The following is a 20,730-nucleotide window of genomic DNA, read 5'->3' as shown; positions in this document are numbered from 1 at the left end:
TTGGCCCCTTTTCCTTATCTACTTGACTGATGAGGTTTTATATAGAAATAGCCTACATTTTTATACATAAGGGGCCTCTATCACTCGATCACTTCAGTCGCCAGCACTAGCCTTCTTCTCATTCCACCTTCCTTCCAGAAATTTACTTTCAGCTCTTTATTTTCATCAATATGAAAAAAAAATCTATTTACCACACTCCAGATTTTTAAACTAATTATCCTACTTTCAAGTACCGTAAACGCGGGCTACTTTGGCCCAAATGGATAAAAAGATATAACGTCCTCTGTCAACCTTCAGGGTGAAATTTTTTCCACATATTTTGACTGATTCCACTATATAGAGAGCATTCCCAAGCACTCAATTATGTATACCAAGCAGTTCTATAGCTCTGCTCAAGAAGCAACACTAATGGTTCTGCACTCCTTGTGCTGACATGTGCCATCATAACCTCTCAAACTTCTCCATGTAAAAGCAGTTCTACATTAGCCAAGAGCTTTTTTATGTACCTATTTACGAGCACTATTTAATACTCTATGGCATAGTATAATTGTACTTCTCATTTCTGTTTCTGTTTCAGTTTTTTTTTTTTTTTTTGACAATGACAACATATTTCTTTACCTAAAAATTACAACCTACTTTGGCCCAACATAAAAACTTGAAAAAATCAGCCAGAGGGAGATTTGGAAAAGTAAAGAATAGCTAAAATTAAGATTATTAACAGGAAAAGCACAAGAAAAAATCTGAAATTCGCGGCAAAGGATAAATAGAGAGATTGCAGACTCAATTCATCAGGGCTCAGTTACATAGCTTAAAATTATGGAAAATGAAGAGGAATTAAAAGATGCAAGAGGCTTAGAAAAAGGTTTATCCAGTTGCATCTACATATTACAAATACTGTTAAATTTGTTGGAAAGTTTATGGAATTTTATTATTGTAGAATGGAATGAGCTCAGGTTCCAAAGATAGTTGTTGATGCGAGAGAAAAAGGGGCGATTTTTTAGAGCATGGAAATGCACCAAAAAGGTTCGGAAGTGACCGAAAATTTAGGATCCTTTGTTTTACGAATGGTGCTGCCTTAAAAAAATTATTCTACCCCCAAAACTGATGAAAAAATGACTGTTCTTCGTCGGTAATTTCTGAGACAATAACTAGGTATGCACTAGTTATTGTTTATAAAAAATAATCATATTAATAATTTTCCTTAAAACAAGTATATGCGACTCAAACATTTTTTACATGTAAATTTCATTCAAATAAATAGTTGTTCGTATGAACACATGTTTTTTTTTTTTTTTTTTTTTGGACTCTAAATAGTTTTACAGCGATTTTAAATAGAGAAAACCACTTTGGGCCAAAGTAACCCAAACGCAAGTATAACATTGACACAAATAAAAAACACTAATAAGGGGCAAAAATACTTGGAAATAAACTGATCACTATTCAAAAATTAAATTGAGAGACATCTAGATGTGTAAAACAAGTTTTCACAGTTTGGAAATATGAATAGTTACAAAATCATTAAGAAAAGAATGAGGAAACTCAAAAATCTGGGCCAAAGTAGCCCGCGTTTATGATATGGTAAAATCCGTCATTTAAGGAAATTATTATGATTATTATTTTCATATCCACCAGTATAACAAAAACTTTTCGTCTCCTACAGTGGCACTGTGTGTGTTTAATTTTTTTTTTTTTTTTTACTGTGTAAAAGATTTATCACTTTGCGATTTTCCTAACTAAGGTTCATTCCCCGTGAACTACGATTTTACTTTCTAAACCATGCGTGAGAAAATAATGAAAATGTATTAAAAGCGGAAAGAACACATTTTCGGCGGAAATTTAATCTACATCTTGAGAAAAGCAAAGAGTATCCTTAGCAACCAAAATAAATCATATTTCTTGCTTGAAAGATATCAGCAATTACCGTGTATAAGTTATGATGTGTACAAAGAGAAATATCTTTTGTTGTGGGTTGTTTCAAGACAATCCTAGCATTGTGTATATATATTTTATGCGACGCTCCCTCAATTTGTTCCATTGTACAAATAAATGATCCGTGCAAAATCTTAAGTCAATCCATTAATATTAACACGTGCCCCTAGGGTCCCCTTCTTTGAGTTTCGAAGAAAAAATTGCGGATTTTCTCATTTTTATGTAAAAGTATTCTAACGCTTTATATTTAAAGTAATTTTGGACCTCAATAAATGCTGCTACTTCCAGACCGACCATTCTCTCACTTTCATTGTGTAAATTTTAACATGTTACAGAGAATAAAATGTACACCAATGGCCTTGGATCAAGCATACCGCTCTTCTGCGCTTGTTCCAACCAAGCGGCAGGGGAACGTTTTTTCTCATCAAGATGGACACAAGGGATTCTATAGGCCGTTAATGAATGTCCTAGGCCATTAATGAACGATCTTTGACAACAACAAATTGCGTCCTCCAGGTTTTGGGGGTGTTGATTTACAAAACTCCCTGTGTATGTAATAGGTGTGTCAAATAGAGTCGCAAGGTTTCAATGCTATAAATATAACTAATTGCAGTTTTATTTTAATTCGCTGTTCTTTAGTTATAAACATACCTAAATGCTTATGTAATATTTAATTTTAAAAATATAAATTTCGAAAAATCCTCGATCACTCCTAACATAAAAATATACTGTATTTTCTATATCTAAAATATAAATTTAAAAAGAATATCCAGATCGGAACAATGTAGAAATCTATACTTTAAATTAATTTTCTTCAATTTCAGTACATAGTTCTTTATTATATCATCAAATACTTCTTGCAATTCACAAGATTTAGAAACCGAAATGGGTATCTATCCTAACCTGTAGAACCTTTCTTCTATATCTGGTCTACCACAACGCAAAAAAGCTTGACAACTATTGATATCTGCTCGCATTTCATCAATGTTAGACAAATGCCATATTAGGGACAAAGATGCAGCTCATTTATTAAGAGCCTATGTAGATGCAGTAAATTTAAATCCAAATAACCTTATGATCAATCGTACATCCCTTAAGATAACAAGAGAAAATCTTCGAGAGGTAAAATCAGATTTCATGAATTTAAATTTAGATTTTTTAGTTATTTCCTGGGATACAAAGCTACATCCAGATGTAACTGGAAAAAGAACGCCGACAGGATTACCGTGATAGCTTCAGGTCCTAATATTGAACAGCTACTCGGAATTCCTGAGATATTTCTTTAGTCGTATATGATATCTTCGATGATAGCTCTTTATTGCTAACTGTTCTAGCTGTAGTGTTTGATACAACGACTTGCAATACCAACCGTATGAACTGTGCATGCAATTTTTTAGAGCAAAAACTGAACGGTGATACATTACATTTGGATTGCTATCATCATGCACTTGAAATCGTACTTCAGAGTGTGACCTCAAAGAAGTTCCTCCCTTTCTTAGTTCTAGATCAGATATTCAATTATTTAAGCGTTTCAAAATTTTGTGAAATGATCTCCATCATTCAGAACTCATAATATTCACTGTAAAAACGATTCAGAAACGTTCCTGGAAAATAATAGGCGGCTGATGTGCCTAATTTCTTCCAGTAACATATCATGGAAAAACCAGGAACGTTTTCCGCTAAAAGTCAGTAACCTTTCTGAAGAAATACGAAATCTTCTCTGTTAAAGCCAGTCATGTCTCTAGAACCTTCTAGAAAAATTAAATAGGCATAGTGTTATTGATTAGAACCTTCCTGATTTTTCAAGAAGGCACCATAAAAGTTAGAGCGACCACAGCCTAAGCTATGCAAGGAGGAACTAAGCATATATTTTGTCTGCAATACCTGTCTTGTAAAGCTGAAGCTATCCACTGACTTTTTCGCTCTCATTGGAAGCTTATTCAAGCTGGACAGGCTGTTGGCAACCTTAGACCGATACACTTAATAAACACGTTCATTCAATCTTTAAACTGGTTGCCAAAAATACTTTCCACAACATTTAAAAGTCTGCACGCGTGCAACTTGTAGCGATTCAGCAAACTTTTTTGTGAAGATACTTGTTTTTACGGGGAAATAGGTGAAAACGTGTGGAATCCCTAGACGTTCCACGGAAATAACCAGTAACGTTTTGGAATTTTTTTACAGTGTTTCAATCAAGTATACATACTACTTAAATTCTAAAAGACGAAGTGGATGACATATTATTGTTCGAAAAAGCGGAATTGAGAAAGATTATAGAGAATTCTCATAACTTGTAATAATATTTCCTGGTGAATTTCCTCCTACAGAATATGTTTTTGGCAACCTGGAGCTTATCTTTGAGCCACATGGGTGGCAAAAGGAATTTTTGTTTAAAAATTTTATATTTAGGAAACAATTTCAATTGACCTTAGATGGAAAGAAAGCCCTTCAATGCTGTTTTACAAAGCTGTTTTACAATTAAATGCTGTATGAAGATATGGTTTTTCGCAGCAACCCAATCGAGGCTCCTTTGAATAATATAATACGTCTGAAAAACTAGTAGCGTACAAAATGGCGACAAACATGCAGCAGAAGCAGTGATTGGAAAATTCATAAATCACTTATGGTATTTAGGAGATAAACTAGTAGCGTTGTCCGTATTGGATGAAGGAATTAACTTTGAAGATAGGAAAAGACTAGTCCAAAAAATGCTTGTGATAAGGAAGACTTGTCTGATGAATGTTTCCCAAATTTCAGGTAACAATTGATGATTTCGGATATTTTCTTAGTAAAGATCTTCCTCTTTATAGAATCAATTACGAGTCAATAAAACTGTTTGATAAGTTACAAATACTAAAATATTTTTTCTATTTGATCCTGATTCACGGCAAAATGAAGGAAGCTATTTGAAGGGAAGAGTTAAAATCGTTAAAATACTGAAAATTGTGAAGGATACAACTGAAAGAGGAGTACAATTAATCGAAGAATTTCACAACTAATTTAGCAAATATGAGTCACAAAGCAATTTATTTTACAGACCGTCCAAGACTATAGGAAAAAAAATACACACTATCGAGATTTATTGAGAAAAGAGTATGATTAAGGAAAGTTTCTAAAGCATTATTTCATTCTTATTCAACGTACAATCTTTAGATGATATAAAGTAATTAAAAAGATTAATTTTAGTGCTACCTCACTGTAAAAATATTTTGCAAACCTAGGAGAAACGATATACTGGGTCTGAAGTAAAAACTCGAAGATTAGTGGGAAAATTATCAAAAGTGTTAAAGTTCAACGGCCTAGGGGCACGTGTTATTATTGACCGAACGAGTTCAAATTTTGCACACGTTACTTTTTATTATAGTGTCACAAAACTAGGGGGCGTCACTTGTTGAATTCCGAAAAAAAAATTTTACCATATAAATAAGGACAACCCTAATATATATATATATATATATATATATATACATACAGGCATGGGCAATTCCACGAAAATGCCAATCGGCGGAGCATCAAAGTTTCAAACTTAACGAAACTCTAATAGGCCAGTGCCAATAATGTTTCAGACCAAAAAAATTTAGAACAGGATAAAACCAGTTCGAAAGGTAAGAAAATCTAATAACATTAATAGGAAAAATAAATTACGGGCGAGCTGAGTTCGGGAAGGGGGGTGTAGGGGGGTTTAAGGGGGGGGGAAAACGGTTTATCACGATTTCCGGAAAAACTAAGAGTCCTATCGAAACAAACTAAATTGCAAAGTTGTTGGTAATAAAAAGATCTACAACTTTTGCATTTGCACTTTTTTTCTATGACCTCAAAATATATGCGAAAAATTCAAAAACCGACTTTTTGGTTTTTTATTTTTATCTCCCACAAAAAAAATTTTTTTTCACTAAATTTAATGAAAAGTTACCTTATTATGTCCCAAATACACTGTAATTTTTTGGATTTAAAATATTTATTTTTTCTCCTTATTTTGGTTCAGTAGTAAAAAAGCATCAGAATTTTCAATCAAAAATTCTCACGTCAAAATATCTGATTTTTTTTAAAAATCGGAGCAAGTTTTTTTCGTTGGAATCTCTACTTTTTGATGTTATGAAAAACAATATACAATACTATGGAAACTTTTCGCAAAAAATGAAGAAACTCAAAAAAACTCGAATTTGAAAAAAAAAATCATCACTATGTAAAATTTTAAGCTATTTATTAAATTAACTGCAAACACAATTGGAAAACTGATTATTTTTCATAATATTCAAGGTTACACAGTTCGAAATTGCGGAAATTACTCATTTATCCCATCCTACAGTGTAGCTTGCTATTCGTAACTCCAAAAAACTATAGGGGGCACTGCAGTCACCGTCTAATGGTGAATGAGAAGGGTATAAAACAAATGAATGCTGTAGCTTGATTTTTAATTATTTTAATATATTTTTATTTTCAGTTTGTGTCAATGTAACATAGAAAATTTCATTTTTTAAAATTTTACATAGTGATGATTTTTTTTTCAAATTCGAGTTTTTTTTATTTTTTTCATTTTTTGCGAAAAGTTTCCATAGTATTGTATATTGTTTTTTATACCATTAAAAAGTAGAGATTCCAACGAAAAACACTTGCTCCGATTTTTTAAAAAAATCAGATATTTTGACGTGAGATTTTTTGATTGAAAATTCTGATGATTTTTTACTACTGAATCAAAATAAGGAGAAAAAATAAATATTTTAAATCCAAAAAATTACAGTGTATTTGGGACATAATAAAATAACTTTTCCTTAAATTTAGTGAAAAAAAAATTTTTTTGTGGGAGATAAAAATAAAAAACCAAAAAGTCGGTTTTTTGAATTTTTCGCATATATTTTGAGGTTATAGAAAAAAAGTGCAAACGCAAAAGTTGTAGATCTTTTTATTACTAACAACTTTGCAATTTAGTTTTTTTCGATACGACTCTTAGTTTTTCCGGAAATCGTGATAAACCGTTTTCCCCCCCCTTAAACCCCCTTCACCCCCCCTTCCCGAACTCAGCTCGCCCGTAATTTATTTTTCCTATTAATGTTATTAGATTTTCTTACCTTTCTAACTGGTTTAATCCTGTTCTAAATTTTTTCGACTTTTTACCATTTTCAAAGCTATTGGCACTGGTCTATAAGTATTGCATATCATTTGAAAGTTTGAAACTTATATCTTTAGACTGTAACAAGTTACATTTTAATTTATAATTCTTTTTACTGAAAATAGAGTGTAACAGATGTCTGTGTCCTTTCTGGATTTTTTTTTTGGGGGGGGGGATGATTTGGGGTATGTTGTAATTAACCTTTTTCCTAAAACATTTCCTAAAATAAAAAATAAAGTTAGTATATTTTGTTACACTCATAATATAGTTTTATACTGGAAGATCAAAAAATATCTTTACAGTGTTTCGTTTAGAAACAATCTTAAAATCAGTTAATGAAAATGTCAGACAGTTACCATAAAAAATCAACTTTTTCCCCTCAGCATGAAAATTATTGGTGGAAATTTTCCAAAATTCATATTCTCTGCCTAGATCAGGATCATTTAAATGCTGAATAAGAGGAATTGGAAGTTCAAAACCGGCATCGAAAATTCCTTGGTAACTGATTGACACACTTGATACGGTAACTGACTTATATTCTATTTAACTTTAAAATGGCTGCAATGTATTTAATTTAATACTCCTGAAGACAGAATTATTTTATTTTTAGCCTTTTTAGTGATATCAAACGACCCAACTCATTTAATTTTTAAGAATTATAACATATTTTATTGATTTTATTCATAAATCATTCTTATATAATTTAATAATGCTTGGGTCTAAATTTAAAAATAATTGCCTCATATTCGAAAAATACATCACTTGAAAACAGAAGAGGATAGTATTTTACAGTCAATGCAGCCAAAAGACAAATTTACAATATCACAAGTTTCACAGGGGGAAAAAGAAATTCAGAAATATGGGAAGTGACTGCTAGTAAAGGATATTTCTATGGAGTTTCTTGTGATCTACAACATTTTGTGGAAAGAGTGATAGATGATTATAGGGAAAAGGCTAAGGTGAAATTCTTGAAAAATGGACTTGTCCAATCATATGAGTGAAAAAGATGATGTAGAGAAAATGGAACTAATTTACTTTTTACCGCTCAATAATTTTGCAGGCTGTGATCTTTTTTTAAAATGGTGAAATGAAAAAAAAAATTTCAAATCCTCTAACTTTTCCTCAAAAAAAAAAAAAACTGTTAGAGGAAAAGAGGTTATCGATAGGAAAAAAAAATCTTATTTTAAATGCTTTTCTTTTGCGTAGAATTTTGTTTACAAATTTTAAGGCTGTTAGACGTTCGGTCAAACACATTTATAGAGGCTACCAAAAAAAAAAAGAAGAAGAAGAAGAAGAAGGAAGTACTGCAGATTTTCAAGCGCCTACAGTTTGTCATTTCATATACTACAGCCAGCGTACACTGAGGGTGTAAACCACATCCCGGAAATTAAGATTAAATACATTATAAATACATAATCAATACAGATGAAACACAAATCGTCGTTCATGAAGCCGAATAAAAAATGTGCATGAGGAATGCTTATATGACACCTGGGTCATTCCATACGAAATGAGCAAAATTCGCAAAAAAGTGGTGGCCGCATGGTAACAGATTTTTATGAAATTTGGTATACAGGTTCCTTTTATGCTTATATAAAAATATCTAAAATGTTTTTGCTTAAAAATTTTTATTTGAATAGTTACATGCGATTGAAAATTGGTCAAATTGAACAGCATTCTCATAAATGCTAAATGTTGCATTTTTGAAGCTTGTATCTTATTAACTATTTAATGAAAACATAAAAGTTATATTTTGTTGCAATCTATGGAGTAGGGTAATTAATCTGATATCAGTAAAATTTTCAAAGTTATTATAGTTAACCGAGTTTCAAAAACTGAAAATATTTCAATTTTCTCATAATTAAGCATTTTATTTTTTAATCTCAATCTTTAAGAAATGCATTAGCTTTCATGAAATTAAAACCCTAGAATGTTCTAAAGTATCATAAAAGAAATACCTTACTTTTGAGGTTGTATTTTTACTCCTTTGTCTTCAAAATCAGTTTTAAACTTAGTGCCATTTTGTAAAATGATGATTTTCCCCTTCACATACACACAAAAATTCAAATGAGGGAAAATTCAGACAACTTCAAAATTTTACAAGAATATAGAGCTGTGTTTCTACTATTTGCTTGAAGAAACTCGAAATTGGTTTTTGATTTCCAAACGTAAAATAAAATTCAGAAAAATAGCAATTTCTTTGTGTTTTATGGATCAATCAATTTAGGTTCGATGGATTTGTGCACTCAGCTGTTTTTAATTTTTTTGAAATTCATATCCCGCAAAGCTGGATATTAAAAATGTTTAAAACCACTTTTATTTTTTCTCTCAACTGGACCTTTGATTTTTTAGAGGTCATCAAAAGTGATTTGTCGTAGTCAAAAATGGTACTTTTAGATCTTTGCATTTTGGCCAAAATATATTTGAATTAAATTTATGACAATTACTTTAACGCTTTCATGTTTAAGTGCATAAATTGATAGTCTTACATGCTGAGTTACGTAGCTGTAAATTAATAATTAAAATAACGGCAACAGGTTAAAGTTCAGGGTCTAATGTAAAAATTTTACTCATTTCAAAGGGAGATAACTCGCGTAGGGGACGGAAACACAAAATGAAATACGGCAAAAACTAATCACTGGAACCATGCTAAAAAGAATATGTAACTGTTGCCGTGTGTTTGTGCACCCTTTATAGATTACAGTCCCTCAAAAATCGGAAAAATGACAAAAATGGCATTTTTAGACCCCTGTAAACCAAAAGGGGATGGAGTTAAAAATAAAATTTCTGGGCAAATTGAATATTCCATTCAAGTACTATACTTGTTATATATGTTGGTTTTTGTATTTGGTTTGTAAAAAAAGATACAGGACTTTGAAATTGAGCAGTTTTGCTAGTCAATTCACACACTAAAACAGAAATAAAAAGTGTGAAAACTTCATTGCACCTTCTTAAATTACGTATATTGTGCCCTATATAATACATTATACTGAAAAAACATATTGTAATTTTCAAAATAATTATTTTAATTTTATAACTTATAACTATTTGAACATGAGAATGAATAGTTTATACTGTATGGAACCTGTATGGATTGACTCTTATGTGAAATTACGAGAATTCAAAACACTAGATAAACGACTCAATGATGCAAAAGCAAGTATATCTAACATTTATTTCGATTTTAAAAAAATGTACATTTTAGCAAATACTTCATAAAAAGGCTTTTGAGAAAATGAAACACGAAAGAAATGGTTAGTTTTGCTAAACTTACAATAAAAAGAACTAACTAATGAAATTTTGCCTAAGTTCAAATTACTCTAGTAACAAAAATACGCTGATACCAATGATTAAAATTTAATAGCATCTAAAAGACACTTCAATATATTACATAAAAAAAACTTGAGTAAATTTAGAGCATTCCCTCATCTTCAAAAAAACATCTGAAATAGAGGAAAAAATGAAATTTTCGATTTTTTAAAGTACGATTTCGTCATCAAGAAATTCATAAACAATAACTAAATTAGAGCAGATAGTTAGTTATAGATAGTTTTTCAATCTGAATCATTTTTACTCTTATATTTTCATTAAAAGAGCTAGAAGAGTGATTTGAAATCTGAAGTAAATTGGCAAAATTTCAATATTTGTTAATATCTCAGATTCAAAAAAAGATCCGAATAAATTTTACTTTGCTCTTTCCAAATAGAGATTTGTTTATAGAATGCGGAAATATTTATTTTTTAAGTGTACGTTTATAACTTATGGAGTTATTGAGTCACAAACTGGCAGCAATGAACTCCGAAAATTTACGCTTAGCGTAAGCATCAGCTTCTAATGTCAATAACAAAGCAACAAACAGTTTTTAAACTTCCATACTTTGCATTTCCTAATAGATATGCATGGTTTACCTAAAGAAAAATTTTCTTGAAATCTGTGACATGTCAGCCACAGCTGATTTGCTCATTTCGCATGGAATGACCCACCTATGAAAACCCTACTTGCGTTTTGTTATGCCATTAATTATTCATATAATCTTGTCTTAACCACAAATAATTCTTGACAATTTTTCATACACAATATGTTATGTGACAACAATATATTCATCTGAATTTTACAAGTAGTGAAAATTGTATTTAAATTACATAATCCATATAGGGAAGGGTAGCCCAAAGCGGGTAGGTTTTCGAAGAACGCTCGAAATTTGTAGTTTTTGAATTTTAATCGCAAATTTTGGTTTTATTTCCTAGCAAGGTTCTTGAACTTCAAAATAAAAAGTGATTTTTGTATTATTTCAAACCCAATATTTATTTATTATCAAACTTAACAAACATGTGAAAACCCGCTTTGCCCTACCATTGAGCCCAAAGCGGGTAAGCTTAACTAATTGTGGTTTGGTACATTTTCCAATGAAATATGAAGTTATAAATGATAAAAATAGTTGACTGGCTACCTGCCATTATAAAAAAATATAAAACTATTGTGCTTATCCAATTTAAAGTCAGTACATTTGTTTATAAAACATAAAGAAATAACTGAGTTAATTAATAGACTAATTAATAGCCATCCTAAAAAATAACTATTTAAAGTTACACTTAACCTATTGAACGAGAAAATCTAAGTCAGCACACGAGTCAAGAAATCTTAAATAAATATATGATTAAATCCTATGCCCGCTTTGCCCAAAGGCACGTTTTTTATTTCAATAATTATAACCTTAAATTAATAATTTAAAAAAAAACGGAATAACCGTCGTAGTTTACAGGTGGATAGTGTCAGAATAAGTTAATATTATTGACAATAAAAAAAATAAGCTGGTCTTCGACTAATCACAAGTTACAAAACTTTCTTTTATGTATCATTTTTTTTATTTTAAGCCTGGTTGCGCCATGCCGCTTCACTGGAACTGATAATAACTCGAGAGTGTTCGGGAAAACACGACATACGTATTCGTCACTGCTAACACACCATGGGGGGGGGGGGATACGAAGGCCTACCCGCTTTGAGCCACCGTCCCCTAGGTATAAAAAAACAATTAAGAATTATTAAAAAAATATTAATTCAAAACTCATATGACTTTTTTTGTAAAGTTACTTTAGATGTTGTTTTTGAATTAGAAGTATATGATACAGACAGTAAATTAAACGTTATTAAAACAGTTTAAACATAAACAACAATTAGAACTTACTGCTTACTGTCACCGCGGAAAGTTCTGTACCACAAAGAATTAACAGATTTTCGTACAGTTTATGTTATTGACAATAATGCATTTATTAGAATTGAAATTTAATAAAAATTGTATAAAATAAATTCAATATGCACACTGAAACAATAAAAAGTTATAACAAAATATTAATTCAAAAACATGCTTGACTTATAGAGCTACATAAAATCTTTTTTTTTTTTTTACAAAACAAAATTCTACGATTCCGTCAAAAAATTATACAATTATAAAAATTCAACTTTTAGTGCTACAAGAACTTACTGTCACTATTGGAAAGTTCACTGTCGCATCTTCAGGGCCCCGACCCCGACTCCCAACAGAGCAAGTGTAAACGAACTGCGCGCCGAACTTAGCCATCGTCCAACCACGTCACTTTTTCGGCCATTCCGTCCCCATGACAACGCTTGAAACAAAGTCCGCAAACACTTAGATCAATTTGTATCCTAACTATATTCACTGAGCGCACGTAAGGTTTCGATATTTATTATTCTTTTTTTATCAAGTACTTATGTATTGTGGTTCTACGATAGTCATGGTGACTGATTTTAGGGTAGTGTGTATGTCGGAAAAAAAGGGCAAAAAAAAAAATATTAAAAATTGTTACTAGTAATTGATTTTGTCGGCAATATTGACATTAAATGTGTCGACAACACTTCTATGGTTACGAACTAATATTCCGGTGGTGTTTCTATTGAGGGAACAGTTATTCGAATGATCTTCACTTTTGCTTTTAATCGTTTGACTTACACCTACACACACACATATATATACACACATACACCTACACACACACCTACACGTACACACATTTACCAAACACACACAAACACACACATACACACATCTACACACACACACACACACTCGTGATTGCGAAAAACATAATTTGAATTCCAGATGTCAGAATTCAAATTATTTTTTATTTATTTATTTTTTTATAAACATATGCAACATTTTGAAATATGTACTTTAGTTTTTTCTTTTTTTTTTCCAGTCTTTTGGGAAAAAAAGTTTAAAATAATTTTTTTGATTTTCCTCAAAAAATGTCAATTTCAAAAAAGTTCATTTTTTTACAGTTTATTAGTACTACTAAGCACCACGTTTCCTGAAAAGGAGAGCTTCCACGTTTTCTTTTAACAGATTTTAGAGGCATTTGAAACTAGTATGACAATATTTCTGATTATTTCCATACAATTAAAATCACGAGAAATACGTAGACGACAGTCTATCACGATTTATCTTTCTTATTGTTGCATTAATAAAGCTATTTTTATTCGCAAAAAAAAAAAAAAAAAATCAGCTCCTCTTGGAGCGATTGGCGCCAAAATTTAACCAACGCTTATTTGCATATGGGTTCATTTAATCCAAATTTCATCCTGAACGTAGATAGCATTACTTTTTTTTTTTTTTTTTTTTGAGATATAGCATTCCTAATGAAAAAGAAAGAACGTTCGATTGCACCACCCCCTTTTCAGCTCTTGAAGCCAAAATAAAATCAGCTCTAAGGGCTACTACTTGTCGATAAATTTTTGTTTGATTCCGTTCATTATTTCTTGAGATATTCCTATCAGCGTAGCGCCGAAAAATCATTAAGCGCAGTGCCATCTTGCACTCACTAAATTCAATGTCCTGAATAAAATGGCAACTCAGAATGAAAGTTTTGCTATATAACTGAATTAAAAGTGTTTTCTGGCCCCTTGCTGCGGAAAAAAAAAATTTGAATTTTCAGATCTGCCTTAACGTAAAAGTTTATTAAATACCCTCATTTTTTCAAATGCCTCTGAAATCTGCTAAACGAAAAAGTGGAAGCTCTCATTTTCAGGGAATGTAATGCTCAGTGGTACTGATAAACTGTAAAAAAATAAAAAATTTTAGAATCGTCATTTTTTAGAAAAATCAAAAAGATTATTTCAAACTTAAAAAAAAAAAAAGATTGTGGGAAAAAAAACTTAAAAGCACATATTTCAAAATGTTGCATATGTTTTTAAACAAGAAAAAATATCTTTTTAAATAAAACAAACCGCCAGTGCCGTACTTAGCATGGGTGACACCCAGGGCGGTAATTAGTAGTGTCACCCCCCTCCCCCTACAAACGCAAAAAGGGAAAAAAATGTCAACATGAAATTCACTCAATTTTCAGAAACAACTATATTTGTATTATAACAAAATTTTAAGTGGGCTAATCTACAAAAAACAAATAAAAGTGCGGGTTCGGGGGTTTATCCTCTGGAAAATTTTCAAATTTGCAGTCTTAATATTGTTTTTTAGCTTCATATTTTTCAAAAATTTGCATTTCCACTTTGGGTGTCACCCCCCTCCCCCCGTAGCGACGCCACTGCAAACCGCAACAAAATATGTTCTACCGTTCTTGAGATAATGTACTTTAAAGATTTTGACGAAAATCCCAAGTGAGAAATCATGACAGGACCGCCATCTTTGGCGGTCTGTACCTTGGCCCAAGAATTTTTTTGGAGCAAAACAAAAAAAAAAAAAAAAAAACCGTATTTCATAATTTTTTATGAATTTTAACATATTTCAAAGTCAAAAAAATCCAAGATCATCAAGTTACGCCCCTTGTTAAATTATGGATTCTACCAAAAAATGAAAAAAAAATAAATTTTATTTTCTCTCCTTCTTCCCTTGCAAAATCGCACTGTAAGTGAACATAACTTGTTCTATAATGATGATTTTGCTTGACTCTTTTTATTTTTAATCATGGGAAAAGTGAATACATTCATTTTTGTGCTTTCTAGTACTTTTATTAACTATCTACTATTGACAATTTTTTTTATTAACTAATGCTAAATAAGTAATTGTTCTTTTTTTTAAATGTATTTTGCTGTTCACAATCGGTAAAGGTGGAGGGGATGAGAATGGTGGATCTTCGATCCTGCCCCTCCCCGGGCGAAAATCAGAAGCGCTCCACCGGACAGTTTTCGAAATTAACGTCCTAAAACGAAATTTTAGACTATTTTTTCGGATAGGTGATCGTGAGTTTATCGAGAAAAAGTTTCACAATTGAAGACCAAAAAATTCTAGAACATCTTTCATGATTTTAGGGGGACTCTCCTCAGAAAATTTTCGATATTTTTGTCTTAAATGTGCAACTAAAGACCATCTTTAAAGACGTTGGAAATGACGGGGCTCTTTGAGTCTATCTCTTTTTGGAAACTTTTTGAAATTGACTTTTCATAAATGGCAAGTTTAAATAATCTTTGGTGATGTTTCGTGGATGTGAGTTCAGATTATTTTCCCTTGAATTAGCTTCTGAAATTGAAGTTATAAACAAGCAATTTCAGGCTACCTTTGGTGACGAGAAAGGATGGGATTAGGCTCCGATAACGCCTACTCCCTCTATTTCGATAGGTTCCTTATGGTTTATTTATTTTAAAAAATACTTTCTAAAATATCCTTCACAAGTTTTTTCTATTCCAAAAACATTTACATTGTTTTGGTTTTTCCGCAGTGAAATTTTCAATTTCCCCCTTCAAGTTTTGTCTGCTTGAAAAACAAGTTTTGTCTGTGACTCCAGAAAAATCTTTTAATGCTTTGGGCTGAGGTGATACTTAGAAGTGATATCTGAAGCACATTTTTTCTTTTTATTTAAATTTAAATGTCATAACTCTTGAATTTCTTGACGCAGTTTTCTTTTTCTTTTCTTTTGGTGTCTCTTCCTTACACCATTATTAATTTCTCCCTTAATTTTAATTTTTCTTCTATTTAAAACACACTTCGGGGCCTCCCATATATTTTATCCACTTTTGTTGTGATCTTTGTATAATACCATTTTGAATTAAATTATTCAAAATAATAATAATAATAATAATAATAACATTATTAGAGATAAAGAGATTAAATTGTGTGATAAGACACTATTTATTAGCAACTTGCATGCAATGCACGTGCGTGTAGAAAACTAAAGCAGTCTATGGTGAATATTTTGTGTACAAAATAGGTGAAATGGTTGGCACAAGCACCCCTACGAGAGATTACTGTAACTTCTCCAAAATTTCCTTATTCGCTTATTATATAATGTCTGACAATTCGGAAAATTTGAAACAAAATTACAATTTTTTTTTTCCGTCTAATGTCTTTTTTCGTTAGATGTTGGAGCGTTTGTGCATGCTCGTATTTTGTCATTCAATAAAATTTGAAATTTCATTCAGTGAAGAGATACTCCTCCCCCCCCCCTCCCCCCCCCAGAAAAAAAGAATAAATTTTGGTTGCCCCTGATGACTGGCAGTCATAAAAATAAGTATTAATAAGTTATTAAATGCGAAGCACATGCTCACTGATATGATTTAAAGATAACAAGAGAAGAATTGTTTCATAAGTTTCATACCTGAATATTTTCTTTATTACAGCTTTTACTAATTTCTTGTGTGTGACTTATCACTTCAATAAAGCTATACTTTCAAGACGCGTTTGTTCAAATAAAATATCTTGAAAACTATCTAAATTGAATGGAAAATAACCTCGACACAAGTATTACGCCCTCTCCACTCCAATTGCCTTTTTCTGCTCATTGGGAAGGTTGCAATCTGTTCAAATGGAATTTTTCTTCTACATATACTAGAACATCGGATCCTGTCTTCTTTTTTTTTTTCCAGCAAACTGTTTTTTTTTTTTTTTCGTCCCCACCGTGACATGCACTCTTTTCAGCTTGTGCCCCTAGTTGTAGGCCCAGGGTGGCCTAATAGGAGTTCCAAGCCTGCCGAGAACCCCCCTCCTTTCTCCCCGGATGGTGCGGCATGTTACTGCATAGTCACTAATTTTCACAACACCGTTTTGTTTTTCTTTCACTTTTATTGATCACGTATTTCACTCAGGGCCGTATACAAGGGGGGGGGGAGTCTTAGGGTTCAACCTCCTCCCTTTGAAAAGTTCGGTTTGACATTTAAATGTTCGTTTATATTCAAAAATTTCCAAAAAATATTGTTCCAAAACTCAAATGTCTTTCATATGTATATTAATTGCATAAAACTCTTTTATAATAGATAACCCAACGACTTGAACATTAGCACAAATAGCGCAAAGCTCCGGATGAAATTTTTAAAACCCTCCCCGAAATTATTTTCTAGTTACGGCCCTGATTTCACTATTGCACTTCTTCATTTGCATAAAACCAGTGCCGGGAAATAATTTCTTCAATACGGGGCTAAAAGCTAAAAATGAAGCTCATACCACCGCTGTCTCGAGAGCCCTTACCCATCATCCTTCAAGTTTTTATTTCTAGTTTCAACTAAAAAAGCACAGAAATAGGGTAAATTTTCAGCCCCCCCCCCCTAGAAGTTGACGCCTGGGGGCAAGGACCCTCGGTTTACTCCCCCCCCCCCTTGGTCCAGTACAGAATGAAGTTATTTTTGGATTACTTATTTATTTATTTATTTATTTATTTTATTTTATTTTTTTTTTTTGAATTTTTTTGAGCAATCACGAACTATTAATTTCTTTATTTGACCAAAGTTTGAGCTTCTCTGATTTTTCAGATTGGCGACGAGAATAAATCAAGCTCTTTGTTTTCACATTTATTAAGAGGAGAAATTTTCGTTACCATGGTTACAAATCGTTTGCATTCATTTAAGGCTTAACTTATGCAGTTTTTACTTTTGAAAAAAAATGGGGGGGGGGGGGTGTAAAATTACGTTTTTCCAGAACAAACATCAACATAGATTAATTCCGAAAGCAAAACTTCATAAAATACAAAATTTGCAGATTACTAATCCCTATCGTTTAAGACTGATAAGAAATAAAAGTACCATAAAGGTTTTCACTGAACTCGAGTGCATATTTGCCGTAATAATTAGATCTTCACAATCACATCCTAAAATGACCTTTTCTTTTTTTATGGATATGCTTCGTTTTACCGTCCACTTCTGAAAACAAGAAACTCAACGAGAAGGATTCTACCGCAATCCATGATTTCGAAAATTATAATTTGAATTCAAGACTTGAAAATTCAAATGATTTTTTTTTCCTGCACATTGTTAAGATTCTCATGCATTGGAGAAATGTGCACTGGAAAGAAGAAGCCATCGTTTCTTGAATCCTCAACAATTTTCGGACTTAGACGTCAAATGTAATATAGGGTGCATTCGGAAACGCGGATCGGTCGCCTTGGTGTAACCGCAAGCGTTCGGAAACGCTTGCGGTGGAACCGGTGACGTCACTTAACCGCGTTCGGAAACAATGCGGTTGTTTTCTGGCGGTCGACTTGGTAGCAACCTGTGGCACCGCTGTCTGGAAGCGGTTAGCGAGATCACAAACGTCACAAAGTCTGTGTTGGCCAATCCGGTCGTGTTTCATGTTTTGATCGTAACGCACGTGACTTGCCTACTATGAAAGTTACGCGTTGATTGGAGTGTCGTTTGCTGCTGAACTAGAACTACCGCGGTTTAACCACGAGCGTTCGGAAACACAGCTGTTCTACCGGAATTCCTAGAGAAATTCCAAACACGTCATAACCACACCGAACTAACCACGCGGTGTAACCGGTGGATCGTTTCCGAACGCAGCCATAGTGTAAAGATTACTTATTTGTTTTGACTTATCTGGCAACGTAATAAAAATTCGTCTGTGCTGTGTTTACTTTTTAAACAGAAATTCTTTTGTGACACGTTTTAAATCTCTGAATGTGTTATGTTAATTAAATTATTAATTGTAAGCAATGAATGCTGTAATTTGTAATTTTATTTTGTTTCTTTTTATATAATCTTTACCATTGATCAGTACTTGAGGTATTACTGCTTTTACTTCCATGTTTTGAAATGTTTAGATTCGCTGAGTACATAACATTTCATTATTCTAATTGCAAAATGTTTAATTTTAGATCCGAAAAATGGATTTTGAAAATTTTGAGATTCCAAAAAATCTGGAAGTCCATCCTTTAGGTGACAATGGTGAAATGGAAATTTTACCGGCTAGCGAGAAAAACATTTTAAGCTGCTCGGTAAATATTTTTGCAATCTTTACAGTTGAAAAAAAAGCTCTCTTTTTGAACCTCTTACAGCTTTTTATTTTTTTACACGTTTATAGCGTCTTCCGTGCGGTCTTCCACCAGTTTTACCGGACACTAATGCAATGCTAAATTCATTCTTGGAAAATCCTGAAAGATTGCCTATTCTACATTTAGATGCTGTTCAAAAGTAATTTTTAATTCATTATTTCTTTCTTGATAATTTTCATGAACTTAAAGAATTTTATCCAAAATTTGAAAATATCAATAAATGTTTAAAAAAATTGTTGATTTAATCATTTGCATTGAATTATAAGGTTAGATGTGATTTTTCCTTGGTGAAATAAAGATGATGTAGAGTGGGACGTAAACTATATATGTATATATATACATATATATTATTATCCCTGTCAGTGTCTGATGAAAATAATTACAATGACAAGAAATGGGGTTATGTAAAATCGAGGGTGGGAATAAAAAACCGGAGCATATTGTTTAAAAATTGACTGACCCAATAAACTAGGAGAAAAAATGTGTGATCGATATTTGTTTTTTATTTTTAGATACAATTTATTTACTGGTATTGTTCTATGCAAACAATTTTTTGCAAACGTGTTGTCGTTCGTTGCAACTTTGCTTCTTTCTTGGCATTTGTAAATATAAATTATTTTAGAGATTTTATGTTTTGAATCGCTTAATCATCTGAGAATATCCTCCAATTAGCCTTAACATAAAATCCAAAGTATTTTAACATTATCTGTATAGCAATGTTCACAGGCCAGCACAGGGGCGGATGGGACAGCATGAACCGGCCCTGGCATTTATCGGCCAGCCCGGCCCCTTAAGACTTGCTCCTTGAAGAGGAGATGCACCCTCCCCTCCCCTTAGTTTTTTCAAATGTAAAGGCGAGAGCCGATACATCTCCTAGTTTTAGGAGGGAGTCACCACTAGAATTTAATGATTCAGATTAGAAGAATAGCGTTTACCAATGGGAAGAAAAAGAATTTAAAAAAAAAAAAAACGAGCTGATGTGTGCATTGCATTACTTCCTTTTACTCCAATTTAATGTCATTTTCTCATTATTGGCAGTTTTAATAATATGATTCAATAGTTGACTCTCTAAATATCACCAACAATCTGGTTTCAATTTAAACAGATTAAAAATTAAAAAAATGCCAAATTTGTCGCCAAGTTGGCGTTAAAACTTGGCGACCAAAAGACTGGCGATATATCGTCAAATGTCCGCAAACTTATAACAACACTTGAGTTTACATCGAAATTAACAATGATTTCCTCCCAAAAAGGGGCAAAAGATCCCCTTTGGCACATCCGAATGCAACCAAAAAGGAAGGTGCACAACTAGATCCCGCTAGGAGTCTACGTACCTATTTTCAACTTTCTAGGACATTCTGTTCTTGAGTTATGCGACACACATACGCACATACATATGTACATACAGACGTCACGAGAAAACTCGTTGTAATTAACTCGGGGATCATCAAAATGGATATTTCT

The 20,730-nt window shown here is 32.2% G+C and overlaps 1 protein-coding gene across 1 annotated transcript in view; it reads left to right on the top strand.

The window, feature by feature from the left end:
* Positions 1-19,098: 19,098 nt before the first annotated feature.
* Positions 19,099-20,730, top strand: part of LOC129220723 (SKI2 subunit of superkiller complex protein-like) — a 40,407-nt gene continuing 38,775 nt past the window's right edge. Inside the window, exons 1-2 of the mRNA XM_054855153.1 lie at positions 19,099-19,209; positions 19,296-19,405. Of these exons, the coding sequence (XP_054711128.1) occupies positions 19,099-19,209; positions 19,296-19,405 (221 nt within the window). The remainder of the gene's footprint in view (positions 19,210-19,295; positions 19,406-20,730) is intronic.

Source organism: Uloborus diversus, chromosome 4 (assembly GCF_026930045.1).
Source record: "Uloborus diversus isolate 005 chromosome 4, Udiv.v.3.1, whole genome shotgun sequence".
Classification (NCBI taxonomy): Eukaryota; Metazoa; Arthropoda; class Arachnida; order Araneae; family Uloboridae; genus Uloborus; species Uloborus diversus.
The sequence above is the reverse complement of the archived record's forward strand: the minus strand, read 5'-3'. Positions and strand labels throughout refer to the sequence as shown.